Source organism: Lissotriton vulgaris, chromosome 10 (genome assembly GCF_964263255.1).
Source record: "Lissotriton vulgaris chromosome 10, aLisVul1.2, whole genome shotgun sequence".
NCBI lineage: Eukaryota > Metazoa > Chordata > Amphibia > Caudata > Salamandridae > Lissotriton > Lissotriton vulgaris.
In genome coordinates, this window is record NC_141698.1 from 271,467,278 (window position 1) to 271,494,890 (window position 27,613).

The 27,613-nt window shown below is 46.4% G+C and overlaps 2 protein-coding genes across 2 annotated transcripts in view; one reads left to right on the top strand and one right to left on the bottom strand.

Moving 5' to 3' along the window:
- LOC147685114 (cyclic nucleotide-binding domain-containing protein 2-like) overlaps positions 1–27,613 on the top strand; it is an 827,522-nt gene that overhangs the window by 797,796 nt on the left and 2,113 nt on the right. The window contains exon 13 of the mRNA XM_086942419.1: positions 26,817–27,042. Coding sequence (XP_086798545.1) covers positions 26,817–27,042 — 226 coding nt within the window. The remainder of the gene's footprint in view (positions 1–26,816; positions 27,043–27,613) is intronic.
- LOC147685115 (uncharacterized) lies at positions 2,486–5,104 on the bottom strand. The gene is made up of 2 exons (XM_086942418.1): positions 4,535–5,104; positions 2,486–4,362 (listed from the first exon to the last, which is right to left on the bottom strand). Exon 2 carries the CDS (start codon positions 4,070–4,072, stop codon positions 3,218–3,220), a length of 855 nt encoding a protein of 284 aa, XP_086798544.1. The 5' UTR covers positions 4,073–4,362; positions 4,535–5,104; the 3' UTR covers positions 2,486–3,217.

Genomic DNA, 27,613 nt, shown 5'->3' on the forward strand with positions numbered 1-27,613 from the left:
GGTAGGAGATATGATTAAGAAGGGTAAGATCCTTCGATTTGAAGAGTTACAGAAAACTTACCAATTAGCCCCAACTGATATCTTCCGCTATTTGCAAATACGACATGCTTTGATGGCGGCTTTCCCCACCTGTATGGATATACCGGAGTCCTCTCCACTAGAAGATCGTCTGCTAGATGGACAATTGCACACCAAAGCAATCTCCCTCACTTACAGGAAGCTTAGCAATAATTTACCAGACTCTTTTGGACAGCTGAAGGACAAATGTGAGGGTGATCTGGGGCCATTGAGGATGAAGATTGGAGGCAGGCGCTGATGTCTCCCAGGGAGGCTGCCATAACACTTAGATACCGCCTTGTTCAGCTTTGTGTTTTTTATTGATCATATATGACTCGACTTATTCTAGCAAGGATAGGGACCAAAACGGACCATCACTGTTTCAAGGGCTGCGGGCAACCTGCCACCTTCTACCACATGATATGGGACTGCACAGCGATACAAAGCCGGTGAGGTAGAATCACAACACATATGCACTCTGCCTTAGGGAAGGTGATTACCTTGACTCCGCGACTGGGCCTGCTCAACATCTGGGAGCCCACAGATCTAACGGAAACGGAACAGCAATTGGTGACATTGGGCTTCACATTATTCAAACGAGAAATCGCCAGGGGATATGGTGGAGTGGAGCCACCAGTAGTGACAGTGTGGAATAGAGAAATGGATAAATGCATGATAGCCGAGAAGGAATGAATAGTTTATTACCTGTCGGTGTAGTTTTGCAGCTTGAAGATCTTTCTGGATTCACTATGCTGTGCATATTCCGCAATCTGGTGGTTGGGTCCGGAATCGTAGTCTTTTTTCTCTTTTTTTTTTTCGTAGCCCAGGTGGGCGTCGACGTCCCACCATTTGGTGTACCTTCCGTGACGTCGGCATGCTTCCTGCGGAAGCTCCCACCCTTGGGCGCCATCTTCGGATTCTTTTTTTCTCTTTTGTGTTCTCGTAGCAAATCCATGGCAATGTTTGTTAATCCTTTTTCCAATGTAATTCTTTTCACGTATCTTGTAAGCTTCAACTTGCTTTCTATTCCATGTGTTTCCGCCTTCTTCTCCAGCCTCATCTTTCTGGCGGAGGCGGGTGGGTTCGCTAGTGAATCCAGAAAGATCTTCAAGCTGCAAAACTACACCGACAGGTAAGAAACTATTCATTTTGCAGCGTGAATCTTTCTGGATTCACTATACTGTGCATAGATTTTGTAGCGGTTTTGTTACTTTTGTGGCGGCTGGGTGGAAGATGAGCGTTGGTTGTTGAATATATGTTGAAGCACTCTTTGTCGTACTTGTGCTTCCTTGTTCATCTGTACATCCACGCAATAGTGCTTAGTGAACAGGCATATGTCCTGAATTGGTGTGTTGGCCAGAAAGACAATTGTTGCTCCTTTCTTCCTGGTCGAGTGGGCCTGTGCCCCTCCTGTTAGCTCCTGCCCGCTTGCTTGTGGCAGAATTGTATCGTTTGTGCGATCCATCGAGCGATGGTGTTCTTAGTCACTGGTCTACCCAGGAAACTGTTTGCGAAGGACACGAAGAACTGTTTTGTCTTCCTGTGTTCCTTCGTCCTTTCAATGTAGTGCATTACTGCCCTTCTTGCGTCTAGAGTGTGGAGCGCCCTCTCAGCGCTTGTCAGGGGCTTCTGGAAGAAGCTAAGAATTTGAATACTCTGATTCATGTGGAACCTTGACACCACCTTTGGCATGAAGTGCGGGTCTGTTCTCCAGTATTAGGGGTGTCTTTCATTGATTCACATGCCTGAATCATTCCCCGTCGTCGGAGTGGGAGCCCACGGTACATAAAAAAGCAGTAAAATATACCCTTTGTACATAACAAATAACAATATACCCAACCAGGAAGTAAAGTAGCCCCAGCTACAGTAAATAAAACTTCCACATTAGAACCTATCCAGGTCATTATGTATGGACCAAACTGCAGCCAATCAGGCCACAGCTCCCACCAGAATGCTCTCCCCAGAGACCCAGGCTCTCAGATTTTGTAGCACCGGAGTGTACCGGAGTAAAGTATAGATAAAACAGCCTGAGTGAGACTCTGAGGGGAGGTGGGTGGGTGCATGTGAATCTATGAAAGACACCAATACTGGAGAACCACAGATTACAGGTAAGTAACTATTGTTCTTCTCCAGTATTAGGGGTGTCTTTCATAGATTCACATGCCTGAATCAGAGTAGTGAGCAGTAATAGCAATAATAACATACATAGCTCTTGGACGCCATTTGAGTCTTTATATGTTTGTTTAGGAAGCGTAGATCCAGGATGGGTCTTAGGCTTTCGTCCACTTTTGGTACCAGGAAGTAGTTTGAGTACACTCCCCTGTTCCTTTCTCTGAATGGGACCGGTTCGATGGCTTCCTTCCGGAGGACTTCCTGAGCTTCTTCTCAGGGCAGCGTTAGCTCCCTTCCCGAGTGCTCTTTTTTCTTTGGTCTTCTGCTTGGCGGCCTCTTTTCCAACTCTATGCAGTATCCGAAATGTATGATGTTGAGTATCCACTTGTCTGTGGTTATTTTTCTCCATTCCTGGAGGAAAAATCTTAGTCTGCCGCCCACTGGTGTTACATGTTCTTTTGTGTCTTGTCTGTGTAACCCTCTCCCCTTTGCTTTTTTGTGCTCTTCCCTCTGAGGGCTTGAGTGGGGGAGCACATCCTTCCATGCGAAGTCACTTAGAGGGGGGTTGCTCACCGCCTCTACTTCTCTGGCCTTGCCCGTTTCCTCTCCCGCGAAAGGACTGGCCCCTGTTCTGGTAGTGCCAGGTCTGCTTCTGCTGCCCCTGCTTGTCACCCTGGTGACCTTGGTGGAACGCCTGGTGCGATGTTCCCGTCTGGTTACCACCTCTTCCGTTTGGCCTCCTTGCCGGAGTGCCTCTTCCCATCCCTCTGAATTGCAGGGCCCCAATGGACCTTGCTGTGTTGTTATCCTTCTTCAGTTGAGTGAGCTTCTCATCAACCGGGGCGCCGAACAGCGATTCTCCGTTGAATGGAGTCTTCAGGATGTTGTTCTGAACCTCTGTCTTGAAGCCTGAGATCTTGAGCCAGGCTTGCCTTCTCTCTGTGATCCCTATAGCCATCAGTCTGCTGGAGGTTTCTGCTTCGTCCAAAGCTGTCTTCAGGCACGAGTTTGCGATGTTTTTCCCCTCTTTCACGAGGTGTGTGGCTCTCTACTGGAATTGCTCTGGGAGGTGTTTGAGCAATTGCCCCACCTCGTCCCAATGTTGATATTGATGCCTGTTCAGGAGGGCATTGGAATTTGACATCCGCCAGTGCATTGCAGCGTTTCTTTTGATTTTTCTGCCTGTCAGGTCCATCCTCCTGCTCTCCTTGTCAGGTGGTGGCCCATATGTTGTCGGGACGTTGGCCCTTCTCCTTGCCATTGCAGCGATAATTGAGTCTGCTGTGATGGACCCTTTGATGTAGGGAGGGTCCTGGGAAGAGAACATGTACTTCTTCTCCGTCCTTGGCATGACGGATCTGCAAGTCGCTGGGTCCTTGAACGCTTCCTTCCCTTGGTCCATGACACTCTTCAGCATGGGCAGGAACTGGCTTCTTGTCTGCGTGGGGAGCAAGGTTTCCAGCAAGAAATCTGCTTTAGGCTTCTCTTCCTCCAATTTAACCCCATAAGCTGCTGCTGCCTTCTTGATGACCTCATTGTAAGCCCCAATGTCATCTGGCGGCGAAGGCCTCGAGGGGTATGTCTCCACAGCCTCCTCCGGGTTTTCGGCATCGATGTCCTGCCAGTCCAGGTCTTGAGCCGTCGAGGATCCCGAGTCGTAGCTCGAACGCTGATCCCCATATTCCCCCTCTGTGTAATAGAGGTCTTCCTCTTCTCCCTGCTCAGAGGGCTCCGGAGTTTTCGGCGGCTCTTCGGCGTCAAACTCCTCATGCTCCTCTACCTCGGCGACGGCCGTCGCGGGCTTCGAGGGGATCCTGTAGCTTCTCATCTTTCCTTCAAAGTCTTTCTTCCTCTGGAGGCTGTTCTCCATCTCGGCCTCGAGCCTTCTTTTCTCCCTCTCCATCTGCGCGGCATGCTCGGCGTCGAGCGTTTCGGTCGCCCTCTTCGACGGCGTCGTCGACGTCGAAGTGGTTTTCGGCTCCTTCTTCCTCGAAGTCGAGGTTCCTCTTTCGGGGACCTGCTTCGACGACCTTGGCTTTTCGCCGGTCTTCGCCGTCTGGGAGTCCTTTTCGAAGGATCCGCTGGGCTGTTTTTCGGAGGATGCAGCTTCGGTCGTCGAGGTTTTCGGCGCCGGTGCTCCCTTCGAGGCTCTAGACTCTGATTTTTGAGAGTCTGCCTCAGGCCTTCGAGGCCCTGTCGAGGGTTTCGGGGTCGTAGACTCTCCTACCTTGTCTGATGTTTTCTTATCAGTCTCTGCGACCGTGGAGACATCTGGACCTTCGGCGATGTTGTCCTCGTCGTCGGGGGAGAGGCCCAGTTCGTACAGCGACGGTGCCTGGCCCTTGCCCTGCATCGTGTGGTGAGCTATCCTCTGCTTCTCTCGAATTCTGAGTGTCTTCGGTGTAGAGACGGAGCAGGCGTTGCAGTCCTTGCTCCCGTGGTCGACTGGCAGACAGTGGTTGCAGACCGGGTGCTGGTCCTTCTGCGCGTACTTGTGGTGGCAGTTACGGCAGAATTTAAAGGGTGTATTGTCCATTACTGTGCTTAGGGGGCACCCTGTGCGCGCATTCCCCGTCGAAGATCTCGAGTTACTTCTCCTCCTTCGTCATTCCCGGCTTTGATGGTCTTCTTCTCCTAGTCTTCTCAAATCCTTTTCTGTAGAAAATTGGCTTGATCTTCTTCTTTTCTCCTTCAAAACTTCTGGAGCTTCACGCGACGATCCAGACCCAACGGCGGAAAAAAGAATCTGAAGATGGCGCCCAAGGGAGGGAGCTTCCGCAGGAAGCATGTCGACTTCACGGAAGGTACACCAAATGGTGGGGCGTCGACACCCACCTGGGCTTCGAAAAAAAAAAAAAAAGACCACGATTCCGGACCCAACCCCCAGATTGCGGATTATGCATAGCATAGTGAATCCAGAAGGATTCACGCTGCAAAAGTATTTATCGCTAGAGGATGCCCAAAGAAATGGGACAGGAAATGGTCAAAATGGAATTTGTACAAAGGAGAGATTTGTGTGTCACCAACGGTAGAGTTAGAACTGAGGAGGACTGGGAATGGAGCACAAAATATGTAAATTATACTTTTTTTGAACTGATTTTATATGTGACGATAACTATATGTGATGTAATGAGATTTCAGCACATGAGTGAAATGTCTGTCATTTTTGTTAAATAAAAATATTTTAAAAAAATAAAAGACTGGACCCCTTCAGAGCACAACCTGTCACCTCTCTCAACCTTCCCAGCAGGATTCCATGATTGACCGTGTCGAAGGCGGCAGACAGGTCAAGCAGAATAAGTACTGCTGCCTGACCCCTGTCTGCCCGCCTCCTAAGTTTACTCATCACGGTCACCAAGGCCGTCTCGGTGCCATGGGACGGCCGAAATCCAAACTGGACCTCCTCCAGTAGATTATGTTGTTCCAAATATTTGGAAAGAGTGCTACTCACCACTCGTTCCACAATTTTAGCAGGAAAAGACAAGAGAGAGATGGGCCTATAGTTTTTAGGGCACTCCGGGTCGAGGGAAGGCTTCTTTAACAAGGGTGTCACCACAGCTAGCTTCCACTGAGATATAACCACTAGGTCAGTAAGCAACTGATTACAGATCTGACGGAGTGTAGGAAACCGCTCTGCCTTAAACTCTTTCCAGATTTTATAGGGCATTGAGTCTAGGGGGACCCAGAAGGAATACCACACGCTAATCCGTGAAAGTCCTCTGCTTCAAGGGGAAAAAACTCGGATAGGTGATTATCAGGTCCACCTTCTAAATTAACACCTGCCGCCTCTACACCTGTTACCTCAGTGCCCGCAGTCGTGGTATCTCCAACCTCAGATTGACGATAGACCCCACCCAAATCATCAATGATGTTTTTAATTTTTTCATGTAAGAACCTGGCCAGGTTCTCGCACAGTTCTTGAGAGGGGGGGTACCATGTTCTTAGAACACTCAGGGTTGGTCAGGCTGTTCAAGATGTTGAAAATGCTTCTAGAAGTATTAGGAGCATTGAGGATCAGAGTGCAGAAATGTCCGCCTTGGCCTTGTCAATCGCCTTCTTATAGACCACCTAACAGCAGCTAACTTTCCCTCCTGAGGCGGAAGCCGGGAGGTCTCTCCCCTGTACTTTGCGCTTTTAGCGTTTTACTGTTTTTAATTTGCTCGCATTTCTCACGCTTGATCCTAAAAGCGTGCAGAGACTTCCCTTGTGTTTCCCTTCGCTTGTGTACCTCTCCCCCCTTCCTCTGCCCCACGGACAGCTCTCGGCCGAGTACAGACGCCGAGGGCTGGTTCTTCCGACTTTGGCGGCCATATTGGGTGTGGGCTGGTGAGTGACGCGCTCTAGCAGCGCTCATAAAGGACGGCTATGACTCCCCGCAGCGGACGCGTGCCAGAGTCGTGCCCGTCTGCGCCCGTCTGCGCCCAGACGGGCCTAGGGCCTGCCACTCTGCCTAATTTAGTAAGTTCTGTGACCACTTACTCGCGTGCTGAACTATTTCGGTTTCGCTCCTTAACATCCTCACACTGTACATTAGTGCTGAAGGGCATTGAACCATTTACTCACTGTGCACTATGTAGCCCCTCTATTCAAGTAGTGACAAAGAACACTTTACGATCAGCCCTTCTGAATTGTAGATCTCTTCCGAGGCATTCGCTGGAGGTTAACCTCCTTATTCAGGAACACAAGTTAGACATTCTGTTTCTAACAGAAACATGGCTCATGCAAGGCTCAGAGGTGGATATAGTGAACGCCCTTCCTCCTGGTTTCCTAATCCACACCCAGGACCGACCGGTGGGTCGAGGGGGAGGTGTTGCCATTCTTTATAAGAACTCGCTGGTGTGCAGAGCCCAAAAAGGTGAGGTGGAGGATTGTGAGAGCTGTAAGTTTTCCTTCCAAATCTCACCCACTGTGGCGATGTTTGGGTTATTAGTTTATCGACCCCCAGGAAGTAATGGTAACTTCATAGGCTCTTTTTTGGAGACGGTAATGGTTCTTGCCGCTTCTGCGACAAACTTCATTACTTTGGGAGACTTTAATCTTCATTTCGACGACCAGGAAGATCGGTCGGCGACAGCCCTCCAATGTGACTTGAAAACCTGTGAGGTTAACCTTATAAACCTGGAGGCTACCCATAATAAGGGTCACCTACTGGATCCTATTTTTACTAACATTACCACTATGAACGCAGCCTCCCCGATCCCTCTCCCGTGGACGGACCATTTTATGATCCCCTTTGCCTGGCAAACCGAGCTGGAGAGCACCCCCTCCATTAGTGTCGGTGCGCCTGAAAGACCCTGGGCCAGGCTGTCTGTGGAAAACCTGTCACGCAGTCTGGAGGCCTCACGCCCTTCACTAGCGAAGGACCCAGTACGGGCGGAAGCAGATTTTTGCAGATGGATGGCTAACACACTCGACTCTGTCCTCCCTATAAGAGCGGCAGGAAGGAGGGAGCAAAGATCGTGCTCCGCTCCGTGGTATACGCCAGAGCTGAGGGCTATGCGGAGGGCCTGTAAAAAATTAGAACACTCCTGGAGGAAGAATTGGGAAGTAGCTTGTAAGACCGAATACCGAGTGGCGATAAGGAACTACAAGCTCTCCATCCGGTGCGCCAAAACCCAATTCTTGGAGGAGATAATCAGCAACGCCTCCAACTCCTCCAGAGAAACATTTCAAGTGGTCAAGGAGCTTCTGAGGTTCCCTACACCACCTGCCCCCACGGATAATCTGGAAGGAAAATGCAATGATCTAGCAGAATACTTCCACACTAAAATCGAAAAAATTTTGATTACCCTGCCCCAAATCAACCTAGGAGCTGAGCCCGTCGAGGATGAGGGAAGACCCCTGAAGACCTTGGAGTCTTTTGGACCAGTCACTGAGGACGAAGCTCTTAAAGTCTTAGTGTCCGTTAAGAGTGGCGTGCCCCGGGACGTAGTCCCCATGAGGATTCTTAAACTGGTTGCCCCTTCCATTGTGGAACCTATTACTGAGGTAATCAATGCCTCGTTAGGTGCCGGTGTTGTTCCACCCAACTGGAAGGGTGCAATAGTAAAAGCCCTCCTAAAAAAAAACAGCCTAGACCCCCTTGACATGGCGAACTACAGGCCCATCTCGTTACTTCCGGGACTCAGTAAAATCACGGAAAAGTTGGTCAACCTCCAGCTATCCAACTTCCTTGAGTCCAACGGCGTACTGAGAAGTTCCCAAACAGGCTTCCGCCCGGGTCAAGGCACTGACACCGCCTTACTGGCAGTCGCGGAGGAAGCACGCTGCATTTTGGATTCAGAAGGATCAGTGGCAGTGATCCTCCTGGACCTCAGTGCAGCGTTCGACACTGTTAACCATCGAGTGTTACTCCAACGACTGTCAGATGCCGGTGTGAGGGGGACAGCGCTGAAATGGCTCAGGTCATTCCTCAGCGAACGGACCTTTCAGGTCTGGGAAGGAGGCGCACGATCAGCATCCACCCACCTCCACTGTGGAGTGCCTCAGGGCTCCTCCCTGAGCCCCACATTATTCAATGTGTATATGGTCCCCTTGGAGGATGTGATGGCTCCATTTAACATCAAAATCGTGAGTTATGCCGATGACACCCAGCTTGTGTTTGCCCTCTCCCAGGCCACGGAAAATCCCCAGGTGCTACATTCCTGCCTATCCAAAGTCCACACCTGGATGGGGGAATCAGCACTAAAGCTGAACGGCTCAAAAACCGAGATAATGCTGATGGGGTTGAAAGGTCCCTCACTCCCCCGGTCTGCCTGGCCTAGTTGCCTGATATCCCCCCCCCCAAACCCAAGGCTGAGATTAAGAGCCTTGGCATTTGGTTGGAGCAAGATCTTTCTTTCAGGACCCAGGCTACCAAACTGGCTGGTGTCTGTTTCGGCCTTCTCCGATCGGTGCGCAAAGTGCTGCCTCTGCTCCCATTTCTATCTCGGAAGCTTCTGATCCAGGGCCTGATTATATCTAGATTAGATTTCAGCAATGCAATCTATCTGGGTGCCCCTGAGATCACCCTGAACAAATTACAGCAAGTTCAGAATGCGGCGGCACGAATGCTCTACAACATCCCTATGTCACGATCAGCTAAACCCGCACTGAGGGCGTTGCATTGGTTGCCAGTGTGAGAAAGGGTGAAATTTAAATCTCTCTACCTTGCACATAAAATCTTGCAAGGCAAAGGCCCTCCTGCCCTTCAAAAGCTGGTGACCCCATATAAGGCTAGTAGAACCCTACGTTCAGATCAAAAACACTTACTCATGATCTCCAGGGTCAAAAAGGCTCGCTCAGGAGGGAGGAGATTCTCCGTTAAGGTCGCTACCCTCTGGAACTCACTCCCCCTAGGTTTGCGCTCCGAGGAATGCCTTTTGCGTTTTCGCAAACAACTGAAAACTTTTCTCTTTTGTTAAACCGCTGTGCCTCCTTTTTCTCTTTATCTCTTACTCTGGTGAAGCGCTGGGATGCTCCAGGGTACCCACGCGCTATACAAAACTGGCCTAATAATAATAATAATAATCTTGGTTTTCCAGGTGACCTTATCCTCATCCTGATAACCATGTCTCCATCTCCTCTCAGCGTGTTTACAGTCAAGTTTCAGATTTTTCAAACTCTCATTAAACCACGGGGACGAGGGTCTGCCCCCTTACGATGTTTTTTTAAAGGGGCTAAAAAATCCAGAGTGATTTTTGTACAGAGAACAGAGTAGTTCTCCTCAACTTGTAACTCAGAGGAAAAATAATCTTCTACCAGAAACAGCAGGTCCTGGCTTCTCTTACGCAGAAGAGCCTTCCAATCTCTGCTCTCATATTCACATGAGGGGTAAACTGCCTGAGTAGTTTGCGTGGCAGGGTTCACATAAAATTTGATCAGGAAATGGTCTGTCCAGACCAGAGGCAAAACTTCCCCAATGAACAAGTGATTGTGCCTGGATGCAGGTTAACCTGCTAAAACTCAATGGTGAAAAGACCGAGGTTATCATACTTGGTAAACATAAAGATCTGTGGGGTTCCAGACATTGGCCTAGTAATATGGGCCCACTGCCTACCCCCGTGCCAGTTGTTCGTAACCTCGGCTTTCTAATCGACGAGAAACTCTCGATGCGTCAACAGGCAACTAAGGTCGCTGCAATCTGCTTTAATACTCTACGCTGGTTGCAGAAGATCCTATGGATGCTGCCTGAGTCTACTCGTCGAACTGTTGTCCAGGCTCTTGTAATGTCTCGTATCGACTACGGCAATGTGCTCTATCTGGGAGCTGATAAAGCTACAATGAATGTTCTCCAAGTTGTGCAGAACTCAGCTGCCCGCCTTCTGTGCAATGTTCCTCGCAGAATGTCTGCCACACAAGCCCTATGTGACCTTCATTGGTTAAAAATTGCTGACCGTGTAGCTTTTAAAACTTTGTGCCTTATGTTTAAGATCCATCAGGGTTCTGCTCCTGCATATTTGCACAATCTTGTCCGACCATATCAGCCAAATCGTTCCCTTAGGTCATCAAATCAAGAAAATTTTGTAATTCCTAGAATTCGCTTGACAAAAATGGGAGGTCGCTCTTTTGCCCATTTGGGGCCGAAGATGTGGAATGCTCTTCCATTGACGCTCAAAACGGAGACTAATCTTTTGGCTTTTCGCAAAAAGCTAAAAACCTTTCTGTTTTAGGTGATCAAATGTTTTCTGCTTTCCCTGCTTCAGCAAATACCTATCCCTCTTCTTTAGGCTGTCCCTGGCGCCGGGAAACCCTTTATGGGTAGCTGAGCGCAATATAAATTCAATAAAATAAAAAAAATAAAAAAAAAAAAAAAAAAAAAAAATAAATAAATTAGCCTCTGAGATAATTAAATCTAAAAGATGCCCTCCATTATGAGTAACTTTGGACACCTGCTGAAAGAGACCAAGGCCTTCACTGGACTTAAGGATGTTAACATAACCCACATCAAGGGACCCATTTAGCCACAGATTAAAATCACCCAAGATCACTAATCTGCGGTAAGTAGCGGCCATATTTGTGAAGGTCTCCAGCAGCAATTGCTGCTGCTGTACACTAAAGGCCGCTGGGGGTCTATAACAAAGGATCCCCGTTAGAGCCTGGCCAAAAACATCCTTAATAACAAAGCCTAATAGTTCAAAGCCCGGGACCACATCAATATCTATAGTACCCAGATTCAGGGTATCTCTATATATCAACCCAGAAGGGCCCCCTACCATAACAAACCGCATCAATATGGCATCGTTCAGCACTGGAATAACTAAGCAGGCGACGCCCATTGTCAGAGCCCAAGTCGGCAGAAAATGGAGCAGCATGGCTGGCGCTGAGCGCGTCCTTAACGCGGACGGGCGCAGAAGGGCTTGCCTTTGGCGCACCGCCATGTCCGCTGCTCGCTCGCGTCAGCATTGATTTTAATCTTAGCCCGGAGGAATGCTCAGTGGAACACACACATAGATTGAGGAGCCCTGAAGAAGTCCTTCAAAAGGACGAAACGCGTTGGCTACTGCAGAATGCAAACAAGGAAATAAAGATTGAAGAAACACAGATTTGTGTGATTCATCATTGAGTGAACGGACTCTCCTATTTTTTGTGTGTGCGGGCTGCATATATTTGTATAATTGTTTGTTGTGGAAGATTCTTCTACGATTAGGAGAACCAAAAGGGTCTGGCTCTCTGTTGGTCAACGCACTATATGTTAACACAATTCCTGGCTTCAAATAAGTGTGGTGTCGTTTCCTAGATCCTTGTGTAAATCCTTCACAGGTACAGAGTATACACCTGGCACTATTTGTTGTTTACTCTTATTGTAGGCAGTCAGACAGATTGTAAACATTGCACAGTTCGTAGCATGTATTGTTATTTTAGGTAACAAGCACACATTTTGTGTTGTGTGCTGAATGAGACAGGTGTGCAAGCAGTCAGGAAGCAGGGCTGTGCAGCAAATATTTGTCGTAAGCATCAGTCACAAATGATGGACAGACACCAAACTTTTCAATGGCTATGTATGAACCACTGTCACAGCGGTTTATACAAATCCATAGATATGGCCGCTGGGACGGTGCACATTTACCATATTTCCCACTGGAAAAGGGAAGTAATCACTCTCATTATTAGGGTTCGCCTGTAAAGGGTTTGGCTGTGCTTGTGAAATCTATTGTTTTTAATATAAACTTAAAAGGCAGACACAAGTGCAGTTACCCTACAGGCAATAGGGTCCTAAATTGAATGGTGCAGCAGGTGCAGGGGAACCTGGGACAAAAGTTGTAATCACTCCTGCAAACACAGCTATATTTTACTACTTAACAGGCAGTCACAAATGCAGTTATCTTGCAGACACTAGGGGCATCATTTCAAAAAGTTGACAGAACTCCTCTAAACACACATTATTGCTATTACATCAATTCATTCTATTATTTTCCTCTTTCATTTTTCAAAATTCTGCTATTACTTACCTGCACTATACCACTAGTAACAGCACAATATACTGCCTTTTGTACATAAACGAGTCATAACACTTTAACAGACTTTCTGTAACTTATATTGTACAACTACTCAGCCAATAACAATTTAGAACAAAAACAGCTTATTATTAATCACATAGGTGAAACCTAATGCATTTATTAATACTTATTGGCCATTCCTCCCCAAATGTTATACCCCGCAGCTGCCCAAGGGTGCATTTTCTGTTCGTATTCTTAATGCCAACATAACTAGTTTTGTGATTTTATGGTAAATTCGAACCAGCCCTTGTTCTGACTAAAAATGTGCAGACTTAACTTTAAACTGTGCAGTGTGTGCTATGCCTCTTCTGATTTTACATTCCTGGCTCCCTCCCCCTTGGGGCTAACCCCACTTATGTGGATGTCCTAAAGATCTGACTGTGATTTGGGCCTTCTAAACCTATGGCGGACACTTCTATTTTAGCAGATGCCGACTTTCAATCTTTGGTGCATCTACAGCATTACGGAGTCTGTGCCTCCATACTTGGTACTGGGTTAGCATTGCTGTCCTAGTCAGAGACTTTTTGACGCCAGTACCTAGCTAATTGTCTGCACAGACGGTTCTACATCAAATAATTTCTAAACTAGATAGTATGCTTAAACTTGTAGCCCCAGCCTCTCTGTGCCCTACAAAGCCCAGTGAACAAACAACAGAGAAGAGATACCTTCTTTATACATATATATCTTCCATGTACGTATGTATCTTTATATTTATTTTTTTACTCCCTATCCAGCATCTCTAATGCACTACATCATATCTCACCTTGTCCCTCTCTCATTATATCATCTACCTCCACTCTGACTCATACCATACCTCATTCTACCACTCTCTCCAATGCACTACCCTATTTCTCACACTATACCTCTCTCAATATATTCTGTACCTCCACTCCCTGACTCATCCCAAAACCCTTTCTACTACTATGATCCCCGAAGTAACCCTTTGTAGAATGTTTGCTTGCACACATCCCCACCATATCGGCGGCCATCTGGATTCCCCAGTGGTTTGCCAGATATGCCACATTTGTGTGTGCTTGCTGCACTTTCAGGTAATTCAACATTAAAAACAGCTGGCTCGTGGTACAAAATACATATTGTAACCCACGCCGCCCTAACAGGGCTTAAACCCGAAACTCGAACCAGGCAGCCTGCCCCCCCCCACTCCCTGAGAGAAGTCCTCTTACACTAGCGAATCAGCTCATGCAGTCAATCCTGCTCCACCGCCTTTACATTAAATACATATATAATTTACATTGTTTCTTGTTGTCTGACAGCAGCATAGAAGGGAGGAAGGCAGATATGAGGAATATATATATATATATATATATATATATATATATATATATATATATCTAGAAACCATGGAACCTGAAAAGTGTTACAGTTAATTGTAGATAGTGTACATAGTGTATATAATCTAGGTAATTTTGAGCGCATATATACAAAATGTAGTGGCAAAACTCACATTTTGAAATTACTTTTAATTTGAAATATTAATTTTGTGTACTTCACAAGGAGAGGCTAAAAAACCACTAGAACAAAATCTGGATAATATGCTGCATTGAATAACATCACATTAATTTGTTTCAATAATTGAGAATGATTTTACATGTACTTCACTGTAAATATTTTGATTATGTTTTGAAACAAGTAAGAATTTCGTTTTTACCACTCAAAAAAATGGCGTTCACCTTTTGGCCGTAGTGTGTAAATAAGGTTGACTGTCTAGAGGAGCAATAGAAATGGTAGAAGGGCACGCTCACTTAGTTTAAAAAGAAGGTCTAGACATCAGGACTCTATGGTCCAGTGGAAGGCTAGTGAAGCCGAAATGCGTAGGCCGTCCGATTTTGCACATGGTGTGTAAAAACAAATAAAAGAACTGTGAAAAGCTTACCTGCTGCTGTGCCGTGACTTCTGCCGGTGGGGAACCAGAGGGCAAGGAGATTCAAAGCTATATATATATATATATATATATATATATATATATATATATATATATTCAAATTCACACAACAGGGTCCTTCCGGGATTCTTACTCCCAAGTCAGGTGGCGCCTTGTATTCGGCGGACCGCACACAGCCGAAGAATTGAATAATCCAAAGGTTCTGCTTCAAAGCAATAGGCGCACTCGAGAAATTTTGCAGCAAAGGAAGTTTATTTCCAGTTACACGCTACGCGTTTCGACAATCCTATGTCTTGATCACACGTGAAAACAAACTGGTGGTGCAGGCATGTTTATACAACAAAGTAAACATAAACGAGGTAATGAGATTAGAGTACATAAGTCACATGACATTTCCTGTAACCCCATCGGCCATCTTGGAACGGAGTTAGATTATCAGTAAACATGCACTGTGCTATCAACCACTAAGAAGTACTCAAATTGGAGCCTAAAAAATGGCGAAATTATTGTATTTAAGTTCTACTGCGTTATCAATTTCATTCGGACTAGTGCCGAATGAAATTGATAACGCAGTAGAACTTAAATACAATAATTTAGCCATTTTTTAGGCTCTTATTTGAGTACTTCTGGTTGATAGCACAGTGCATGTTTACTGATAATCTAACTCCGTTCCAAGATGGCTGATGGGGTTACAGGAAATGTCATGTGACTTATGTACTCTAATCTCATTACCTTGTTTATGTTTACTTTGTTGTATAAACATGCCTGCACCACCAGTTTGTTTTCACGTGTGATCAAGACATAGGATTGTCGAAACCCGTAGCGTGTAACTGGAAATAAACTTCCTTTGCTGCAAAATTTCCCGAGTATATATTCACTTAAAAAAACATAGGTTTCAGGCCTTATATAGTTAGGAATTAGCATTTCAAAAACCATTGAAATTGCTCCTATATAGTTAGTTGTACTAACTATATTTCGCGCACCCGCAATACACTGCTGATGATGTCACATATTACATCATTCATGACATGGTCAGTGACATCACTGATGACGTCACTGATGACATCTCATTTGACATCACTGATGACATCATCCAGTGACTGTGTGTTTCTGTAAAGTTTAAATATGTTTTACATATTGAAGAATGAGTGGATGTATAAGTGTCTGGATGAAGGATTTAGTAGGTGCGTGACTGACTGTATGAGTGAGTGATTAAATGTGACTTACTAAATGCATGAGTTAGTGACTAAACTGTCTGAATGTGTGCATCAGTATGTCTGTTGTTGTGTAAGCTGCTGCATGTGTTGATCAGTAGCTATATGAGTGGCTATATGGGTTATTGATTGGTTGCCCAAGTATTTGAATGGGAGACTGAGTGTGTGTGTGTGGGTGGCTGGGAGGTGTGTGACTCTGTGCATAGATGTGTGAGTAGTTGATTCACTAGGTGTATGAGTTCAAGAGTGCATGTGAAAACAGCTATATGGGCAGTTGACTGTGTGCACGGGTGTGTTGGTGAGTGAATGGATATCTCAGTGCTACATGTCCAAGTAAGTACATATGTAAAACACAGTGCATGTGAGAGTTGGCATATATAAATGACTATACATGAGAGCCAGTGAATGTGCGAGTGGCTGTATGGATCATTGTGTACTTGTATCAGTGATTGTATAAGAGAGTAAGTATGTGTTAGTATATGTTTGAATAAGTAAGGTGTTTTGTGTATAACTGTATAGTTGAGGAAATGGAAGTGTGATTGATTCTTTGCATGACTGACTAGGTGTGTGAGTAACTCCATGGATGAGTGGCAGTGTGTGAGTGTCTGTATAGGTGTATGAGTGCATATGATAGGGTTGTATTGATGAGTGACTGTATGTATTAGTGATTCTATGGGTGAATGAGTGAATGTGTGTGTAGACCTAGGAATCAGTGAGTGCGTATGTAGTAACTGGTATTGGTGTGTCAATGGTTTCAAGAATGGTAGTCTGTATTTAACACTGGGTGTATCAAAGGTTATATTCGAGTGTGAGGAGGTGCATCGTATTATCACATGAATGATATCATCAGTGATGTGATCAGTGATGTCAAATGAGATGTCATCAGTGATGTAATTTGAGATGTCATCAGTGATGTCACTGACCATGTCATGAATGATGTAATATGTGACATCATCAGCAGTGGATTGCGGGTGCGCAAAATATAGTTAGTACAACTAACTATATAGGAGCAATGGTTTTTTAAATGCTAATTCCTAACTATATAAGGCCTGAAACCTATGGTTTTTTTAAGTGAATTTGCAAGGTTTTTAAAATGCTAATTCCTAACTATATAAGGCCTGAAACCTATGGTTTTTTAAGTGAATTTGCAAGGTTTTTTAAATGCTAATTCCTAACTATATAAGGCATGAAACCTATGGTTTTTTCAGTGAATTTGCAAGGTTTTTTAAATGCTAATTCCTAACTATATCAGGCGTGAAACCTATATTTTTTTTCAATAAATTTCAAAGGTTTTGTAAATGCTAATTCTATTAGCGGATAACGTTTATATATGTTATTATCCTTCTGGGACCACCTGAGCAGCCATCTTGTTTCTCAGGAGAAGTGAGGCACAAGAGAGCACAAAACAAGAGTGGAAAACGCGAAAAGGGGGCAGGGTAGAGACCCCCTGACCCCCTAGCCCTTCTCAGGGGGTCCCAGAAGTATCACCAAGTGCAAAAAAAAATGTATTCTTTTTTTTTAAATCGCGGGGTACGCGCCCGTTGTGCGTACCGTACGCTTACGGTGTGCGTACCCCTCGATTTTTTCGAATTTTTTTTTTTTTTTTGCCTTTGGGGGTCCTTCTGGGACCCCCTGAGAAGGGCTAGAGGGTTGGGGGGTCTCTACCCTGCCCCCTTTTCGTGTTTTCCACTCTTGTTTTGGGCTCTCTTGTGCCTCAGTTCTCCTGAAAAACAAGATGGTGGCCAACACTTCCTGGTTTGGACAGTTTGGAATGTTGACAGTCAACTGCCAGCCAATCAGAAACTCGCTCGCGCACGTAAGGGTACGCGCACGTACGCATACGGTAGGCGTACGGTGCGCGTACGGTGAGCGCATATAGATATATAATTTGCTCAAATTCAATTTTCTCAACAACTACTGGAGGGATTTTCACCAAATATAGAAAAGGCACTACTGCATACCTGTCCCTACCATTTTGCCAAGTTTGGTGTAATTCCGTTCAGCCGTTCGGGCTGTAGCCGTGTCTAAAGGTCCCATAGAAAATGCCATTTGAAAAATTTCAAATTCAATTTTCTCAAGAACTACTGGAGGGATTTTCATCAAACATAGCAAAGGCACATGTGCATACCAGGCCCTACCATTTTGCCAAGTTTGGTGTAATTCCATTCAGCCGTTCGGGCTGTTGCCGTGTCTAACGGTCCCTATGGAAATTAACATGGGGAAAACACGTTTTGGGACACCCCTTTCGGCCCCCGCTTGACGAATCCCCCCGAAACTTTCAGGGAAGGAGCGGAGCGGAGCTGGCCAAAATTCTGGAAAATTACACGCAGATTCCTCAATCGGCGCCAACGTTATTCCCAATAGAATGTTGAGCGCATAGAGATATATAATTTTCTCAAATTCAATTTTCTCAACAACTACTGGAGGAATTTTCACCAAATGAAGAAAAGGCACTACTGCATACCTGTCCCTACCATTTTGCCAAGTTTGGTGTAATTCCGTTCAGCCGTTCGGGCTGTAGCCGTGTCTAAAGGTCCCTATGGAAATTAACATGGGGAAAACACGTTTTGGGACCCCCCTTTTTTCTCGGCCCCCGCTTGGCGAATCCCCCCGAAACTTTCAGGGAAAGAGCGGAGCGTAGATGAGCAAATTTAAGGAAAATTACACGCAGATTCCTCAATCGGCGCCAAAGTTATTCCCAATAGAATGTTGGGGATTTCCTATGGTAACTAGGTCCTAACTATATATACCTATAGGCGACCGCCAGTAGGTAATAATATATATATATATATATATATATATATATATATATATATATATAGTGATTGTAGATCCTCATAGAAAGTCACATTACGTCGTGGGACATTTATTTGGCAATGAAGTAAAACAAGCTTTGGTGAGATCATGAAGACTGTGAAAATGTTGTCTTTCTCATTATTTTCTCAATAGTATGCAAAGATGGTCTCGCAGAATGATACCATGTCGGTTGTGTTTTTGCAGCTTCGTCACGGAGCAGTCAATGCAGTCCACAGTGTTTGCTCCTTTATCTGTATTTTTGCCAACCTGTTTCTAAGTGCACCAGCATCCAAATATTGCGCACAGTTCAACGCATATGTTGCAGAACCTATCCCAGAGAATCACAATCTTCAGGGGCACCAGTATTGGCATGGAAAGCTAGGTCAGTGGGCAGAGTTAGAAAATTGTGTACTGCCTTTTTGGGCGTTGCCCATCTCAAGTGCCAATGTTGAGAGGGCTTTTTCACAGATATAAGTTTACATGGGAAGGAAGGACCGAACGCACATGACCAAAGACTCACTGAAGAAGTATTGTATGGTGTACAATAAGTTTGATTTGTAAAAATGTATTCGGAACTCATATACACTGTACGTACACTGTCTATATTCCATGCACTATCAGTGCAGAAAGCAAACAAAAATACAAGCAAAATGTTCCATAAACACCGGAAAAACACTGCTTCTGTTGTTTTTAAGTGCAAAAAACACAGTTGATGGACAGAATGTAGAACAATGTCATACATTCACCCCAGTACAAGGATCTGGGCCTAAATCCATCGTTTTTTTGCACCCCACACCACCCTGGGTTAGACACTGGCTATATGCAAATCAGCTCTGACCCTGCGCCTCATGGGAACAGTCCAGTCCGAACTACCAAGCCATGTCTTTCCCAGACTGGAATCAAGCATCCAAGGACCGGTTTCTGGCTATCAGCCTTCATCAGCCTGGATAGCTTGACTCCAGTGGTGTGAAGAGCCTGGGACTCACGTCTGAGTATACCCAGCACACTCGGGGTGAAAATTGCAAAAAACACAGTTGATGGACAGAATGTAGAACAATGTCATACATTCACCCCAGTACAAGGATCTGGGCCTAAATCCATTGTTTTTTTGCACTCCACACCACCCTGGGTTAGACACTGGCTATATGCAAATCAGCTCTGACCCTGTGCCTCATGGGAACAGTCCAGTCCGAACTACCAAGCCATGTCTTTCCCAGACTGGAATCAAGCATCCAAGGACCGGTTTTCGGCTATCAGCCTTCATCAGCCTGGATAGCTTGACTCCAGTGGTGTGAAGAGCCTGGGACTCACGTCTGAGTATACCCAGCACACTCGGGGTGAAAATTGCAAAAAGCACAGTTGATGGACAGAATGTAGAACAATGTCATACATTCACCCCAGTACAAGGATCTGGGCCTAAATCCATCGTTTTTTTGCACCCCACACCACCCTGGGTTAGACACTGGCTATATGCAAATCAGCTCTGACCCTGCGCCTCATGGGAACAGTCCAGTCCGAACTACCAAGCCATGTCTTTCCCAGACTGGAATCAAGCATCCAAGGACCGGTTTCTGGCTATCAGCCTTCATCAGCCTGGATAGCTTGACTCCAGTGGTGTGAAGAGCCTGGGACTCACGTCTGAGTATACCCAGCACACTCGGGGTGAAAATTGCAAAAAACACAGTTGATGGACAGAATGTAGAACAATGTCATACATTCACCCCAGTACAAGGATCTGGGCCTAAATCCATCGTTTTTTTGCACTCCATATCACCCTGGGTTAGACACTGGCTATATGCAAATCAGTTCTGACCCTGTGCCTCATGGGAACAGTCCAGTCCGAACTACCAAGCCATGTCTTTCCCAGGCTGGAATCAAGCATCCAAGGACCGGTTTCTGGCTATCAGCCTTCATCAGCCTGGATAGCTTGACTCTAGTGGTGCGAAGAGCCTGGGACTCACGTCTGAGTATACCCAGCACACTCGGGGTGAAAATTGCAAAAAACACAGTTAATGGACAGAATGTAGAACAATGTCATACATTCACCCCAGTACAAGGATCTGGGCCTAAATCTATCGTTTTTTTGCACTCCACACCACCCTGGGTTAGACACTGGCTATATGCAAATCAGCTCTGACCCTGTGCCTCATGGGAACAGTCCAGTCCGAACTACCAAGCCATGTCTTTCCCAGACTGGAATCAAGCATCCAAGGACCGGTTTTCGGCTATCAGCCTTCATCAGCCTGGATAGCTTGACTCCAGTGGTGTGAAGAGCCTGGGACTCACGTCTGAGTATACCCAGCACACTCGGGGTGAAAATTGCAAAAAGCACAGTTGATGGACAGAATGTAGAACAATGTCATACATTCACCCCAGTACAAGGATCTGGGCCTAAATCCATCGTTTTTTTGCACCCCACACCACCCTGGGTTAGACACTGGCTATATGCAAATCAGCTCTGACCCTGCGCCTCATGGGAACAGTCCAGTCCGAACTACCAAGCCATGTCTTTCCCAGACTGGAATCAAGCATCCAAGGACCGGTTTCTGGCTATCAGCCTTCATCAGCCTGGATAGCTTGACTCCAGTGGTGTGAAGAGCCTGGGACTCACGTCTGAGTATACCTAGCACACTCGGGGTGAAAATTGCAAAAAACACAGTTGATGGACAGAATGTAGAACAATGTCATACATTCACCCCAGTACATGGATCTGGCCCTAAATCCATCGGTTTTTTGCACTCCACACCACCCTGGGTTAGACACTGGCTATATGCAAATCAGCTCTGACCCTGTGCCTCATGGGAACAGTCCTGTCCGAACTACCAAGCCATGTCTTTCCCAGACTGGAATCAAGCATCCAAGGACCGGTTTCTGGCTATCAGCCTTCATCAGCCTGGATAGCTTGACTCCAGTGGTGTGAAGAGCCTGGGACTCACGTCTGAGTATACCCAGCACACTCGGGGTGAAAATTGCAAAAAACACAGTTGATGGACAGAATGTAGAACAATGTCATACATTCACCCCAGTACAAGGATCTGGGCCTAAATCCATCGTTTTTTTGCACTCCACACCACCCTGGGTTAGACACTGGCTATATGCAAATCAGCTCTGACCCTGTGCCGCATGGGAACAGTCCAGTCCGAACTACCAAGCCATGTCTTTCCCAGACTGGAATCAAGCATCCAAGGACCGGTTTCTGGCTATCAGCCTTCATCAGCCTGGATAGCTTGACTCCAGTGGTGTGAAGAGCCTGGGACTCACGTCTGAGTATACCCAGCACACTCGGGGTGAAAATTGCAAAAAACACAGTTGATGGACAGAATGTAGAACAATGTCATACATTCACCCCAGTACAAGGATCTGGGCCTAAATGCATCGTTTTTTTGCACTCCACACCACCCTGGGTTAGACACTGGCTATATGCAAATCAGCTCTGACCCTGTGCCTCATGGGAACAGTCCAGTCCGAACTACCAAGCCATGTCTTTCCCAGACTGGAATCAAGCATCCAAGGACCGGTTTCTGGCTATCAGCCTTCATCAGCCTGGATAGCTTGACTCCAGTGGTGTGAAGAGCCTGGGACTCACGTCTGAGTATACCCAGCACACTCGGGGTGAAAATTGCAAAAAACACAGTTGATGGACAGAATGTAGAACAATGTCATACATTCACCCCAGTACAAGGATCTGGGCTTAAATCCATCATTTTTTTGCACTCCACACCACCCTGGGTTAGACACTGGCTATATGCAAATCAGCTCTGACCCTGTGCCTCATGGGAACAGTCCAGTCCGAACTACCAAGCCATGTCTTTCCCAGACTGGAATCAAGTATCCAAGGACCGGTTTCTGGCTATCAGCCTTCATCAGCCTGGATAGCTTGACTCCAGTGGTGTGAAGAGCCTGGGACTCACGTCTGAGTATACCCAGCACACTCGGGGTGAAAATTGCAAAAAACACAGTTGATGGACAGAATGTAGAACAATGTCATACATTCACCCCAGTACAAGGATCTGGGCCTAAATCCAGATCCTTGTACTGGGGTGAATGTAAGACATTGTTCTGCATTCTGTCCATCAACTGTGTTTTTTGCAATTTTCACCCCGAGTGGGCTGGGTATGCTCAGACGTGAGTCCCAGGCTCTCCACATCACTGGAGTCAAGCAATCCAGGCTGAAGAAGGCTGATAGCCAGAAACCGGTCCTTGGATGCTTGATTCCGGTCTAGGAAAGACATGGCTTGGTAGTTCCGGCTGGACTGTTCCCATGAGGCACAGGGTCAAGGCTGATTTGCATATAGCCAGTGTCTGACCTAGGGTGGTGTGGAGAGCAAAAAAACGATGGGTTTTAGGCCCAGATCCTTGTACTGGGGTGAATGTAAGACATTGTTCTGCATTCTGTCCATCAACTGTGTTTTTTGCAATTTTCACCCCAAGTGGGCTGGGTATGCTCAGACGTGAGTCCCAGGCTCTCCACATCACTGGAGTCAAGCTATCCAGGCTGAAGAAGGCTGATAGCCAGAAACCGGTCCTTGGATGCTTGATTCCGGTCTAGGAAAGACATGGCTTGGTAGTTCGGGCTGGACTGTTCCCATGAGGCACAGGGTCAAGGCTGATTTGCATATAGCCAGTGTCTGACCTAGGGTGGTGTGGAGAGCAAAAAAACGATGGATTTAGGCCCAGATCTTTGTACTGGGGTGAATGTAAGACATTGTTCTGCATTCTGTCCATCAACTGTGTTTTTTGCAATTTTCACCCCGAGTGGGCTGGGTATGCTCAGACGTGAGTCCCAGGCTCTCCACATAACTGGAGTCAAGCTATCCAGGCTGAAGAAGGCTGATAGCCAGAAACCGGTCCTTGGATGCTTGATTCCGGTCTAGGAAAGACATGGCTTCGTAGTTCGGGCTGGACTGTTCCCATGAGGCACAGGGTCAAGGCTGATTTGCATATAGCCAGTGTCTGACCTAGGGTGGTGTGGAGAGCAAAAAATCGATGGATTTAGGCCCAGATCTTTGTACTGGGTTGAATGTAAGACATTGTTCTGCATACTGTCCATCAACTGTGTTTTTTGCAATTTTCACTCCGAGTGGGCTGGGTATGCTCAGACGTGAGTCCCAGGCTCTCCATATCACTGGAGTCAAGCTATCCAGGCTGAAGAAGGCTGATAGCCAGAAACCGGTCCTTGGATGCTTGATTCCGGTCTAGGAAAGACATGGCTTGGTGGTTCGGGCTGGACTGTTCCCATGAGGCACAGGGTCAAGGCTGATTTGCATATAGCCAGTGTCTGACCTAGGGTGGTGTGGAGAGCAAAAAAACGATGGATTTAGGCCCAGATCTTTGTACTGGGGTGAATGTAAGACATTGTTCTGCATTCTGTCCAACTGTGTTTTTTGCAATTTTCACCCCGAGTGGGCTGGGTATGCTCAGACGTGAGTCCCATGCTCTCCACATCACTGGAGTCAAGCTATCCAGGCTGAAGAAGGCTGATATCCAGAAACAGGTCCTTGGATGCTTGATTCCGGTCTAGGAAAGACATGGCTTGGTAGTTTGGGCTGGACTGTTCCCATGAGGCACAGGGTCAAGGCTGATTTGCATATAGTCAGTGTCTGACCTTGGGTGGTGTGGAGAGCAAAAAAACGATGGATTTAGGCCCAGATCCTTGTACTGGGGTGAATGTAAGACATTGTTCTGCATTCTGTCCATCAACTGTGTTTTTTGCAATTTTCACCCCGAGTGGGCTGGGTATGCTCAGACGTGAGTCCCAGGCTCTCCACATCACTGGAGTCAAGCTATCCAGGCTGAAGAAAGCTGATAGCCAGAAACCGGTCCTTGGATGCTTGATTCCGGTCTAGGAAAGATATGGCTTGGTAGTTCGGGCTGGACTGTTCCCATGAGGCACAGGGTCAAGGCTGATTTGCATATAGCCAGTGTCTGACCTAGGGTGGTGTGGAGAGCAAAAAAACGATGGATTTAGGCCCAGATCCTTGTACTGGGGTGAATGTAAGACATTGTTCTGCATTCTGTCCATCAACTGTGTTTTTTGCAATTTTCACCCCGAGTGGGCTGGGTATGCTCAGACGTGAGTCCCAGGCTCTCCACATCACTGGAGTCAAGCTATCCAGGCTGAAGAAGGCTGATAGCCAGAAACCGGTCCTTGGATGCTTGATTCCGGTCTAGGAAAGACATGGCTTGGTGGTTCGGGCTGGACTGTTCCCATGAGGCACAGGGTCAAGGCGGATTTGCATATAGCCAGTGTCTGACCTAGGGTGGTGTGGAGAGCAAAAAAACGATGGATTTAGGCCCAGATCTTTGTACTGGGGTGAATGTAAGACATTGTTCTGCATTCTGTCCAACTGTGTTTTTTGCAATTTTCACCCGAGTGGGCTGGGTATGCTCAGACGTGAGTCCCAGGCTCTCCACATCACTGGAGTCAAGCTATCCAGGCTGAAGAAGGCTGATAGCCAGAAACCGGTCCTTGGATGCTTGATTCCGGTCTAGGAAAGACATGGCTTGGTAGTTCGGGCTGGACTGTTCCCAAGAGGCACAGGGTCAAGGCTGATTTGCATATAGCCAGTGTCTGACCTAGGGTGGTGTGGAGAGCAAAAAAACGATGGGTTTTAGGCCCAGATCCTTGTACTGGGGTGAATGTAAGACATCGTTCTGCATTCTGTCCATCAACTGTGTTTTTTGCAATTTTCACCCGAGTGGGCTGGGTATGCTCAGACGTGAGTCCCAGGCTCTCCACATCACTGGAGTCAAGCTATCCAGGCTGAAGAAGGCTGATAGCCAGAAACCGGTCCTTGGATGCTTGATTCCGGTCTAGGAAAGACATGGCTTGGTAGTTCGGGCTGGACTGTTGCCATGAGGCACAGGGTCAAGGCTGATTTGCATATAGCCAGTGTCTGACCTAGGGTGGTGTGGAGAGCAAAAAAACGATGGATTTAGGCCCAGATCCTTGTACTGGGGTGAATGTAAGACATTGTTCTGCATTCTGTCCATCAACTGTGTTTTTTGCAATTTTCACCCGAGTGGGCTGGGTATGCTCAGACGTGAGTCCCAGGCTCTCCACATCACTGGAGTCAAGCTATCCAGGCTGAAGAAGGCTGATAGCCAGAAACCGGTCCTTGGATGCTTGATTCCGGTCTAGGAAAGACATGGCTTCGTAGTTCGGGCTGGACTGTTCCCATGAGGCACAGGGTCAAGGCTGATTTGCATATAGCCAGTGTCTGACCTAGGGTGGTGTGGAGAGCAAAAAAACGATGGATTTAGGCCCAGATCCTTGTACTGGGTTGAATGTAAGACATTGTTCTGCATTCTGTCCATCAACTGTGTTTTTTGCAATTTTCACCCCGAGTGGGCTGGGTATGCTCAGACGTGAGTCCCAGGCTCTCCACATCACTGGAGTCAAGCTATCCAGGCTGAAGAAGGCTGATAGCCAGAAACCGGTCCTTGGATGCTTGATTCCGGTCTAGGAAAGACATGGCTTGGTAGTTCGGGCTGGACTGTTCCCATGAGGCACAGGGTCAAGGTTGATTTGCATATAGCCAGTGTCTGACCTAGGGTGGTGTGGAGAGCAAAAAAACGATGGATTTAGGCCCAGATCTTTGTACTGGGGTGAATGTAAGACATTGTTCTGCATTCTGTCCATCAACTGTGTTTTTTGCAATTTTCACCCCGAGTGGGCTGGGTATGCTCAGACGTGAGTCCCAGGCTCTCCACATCACTGGAGTCAAGCTATCCAGGCTGAAGAAGACTGATAGCCAGAAACCGGTCCTTGGATGCTTGATTCCGGTCTAGGAAAGACATGGCTTGGTAGTTCGGGCTGGACTGTTCCCATGAGGCACAGGGTCAAGGCTGATTTGCATATAGCCAGTGTCTGACCTAGGGTGGTGTGGAGAGCACAAAAACGATGGATTTAGGCCCAGATCTTTATACTGGGGTGAATGTAAGACATTGTTCTGCATTCTGTCCATCAACTGTGTTTTTTGCAATTTTCTGTTGTTTTTAATGGCACGAAAATGTGCAACCACTGTTTTTAAGGTATTGAAACGACTGGAAAACACTGAAAAACACCCACTACAATTTACCAAAAAAAGACACTGAAAACAGGAAAGCCTAGGTATTTACAAGAAATATCTGGGCATGAATATCAACAAGTATTAAAGAGACTCTCCAACATTTTAACAAGCTTTTTCAAGGAGACGCAGCAAGAGAATGAATTGCTATCTATCACAAGATTAATTTATTTTTGGTCTTTCCTAGTGATGATGAGCTCTCCCGGGTCTTTCTGGAGCAGAATCGCTGGAAGATTTTCAAAGGGGACCTTTTGAGTCACCTGAGGCAGGCACCCACAGCCCCGGCGCTAGCTCACCACACAGACATCTCCAAGAAGAAGCGGCACGGAAGCTTGGTAGCAAGCGGTGTGTGGGATGTTGACAACAGAGGCGTGTTACGCTTGACGTCTGCAGACAAAGACAGTAGGAGAAAGGTGAGTGTTTTTCGAAATGACAGAAAAAAACTGACTTTCATTGAATGTAGTTTACAAGGGGTTGAAGTGACACAATTAGACCTCCTGGAAGGGTCTTTATGGTAAGATTGAACCTGTGTGCCATTTTCTCTTGAGCAAAATTCCAATAAGAGTTTCTTGGCTTTTAGTTAGATCATAACTACAAAACTACACACGTTAATGGCGATTACGAGAACTTTTAACTCAATAAAAGGTGTAGTCAGTGCTTCGAGTGGGATGAAAACGGTGTTGGAGCCCTAAAACAGATGTGGCTTGAGAAATCATTCAACAAGGTGTGGACTATGTAATTAATACATGTTAAATAGAAGCCTGTGTTTGACAAAGTCATAAATGGGGGTCTCACTGGGTAAAGCACAATCAGAATCAGCAGGATAACAGTTTATTTTGCACCTGTGTTCAGGAGTCAGACCAAAAGCAATAACAGAAAAACTGGACAAGGCAAGTTTAAAAGTGCCAACACAGTGGTTTTTGAATTGGCAGAAGTAATGTTGTAGGCTGTGAACACAAATGCTAAACAACAATAGCTGCCTGT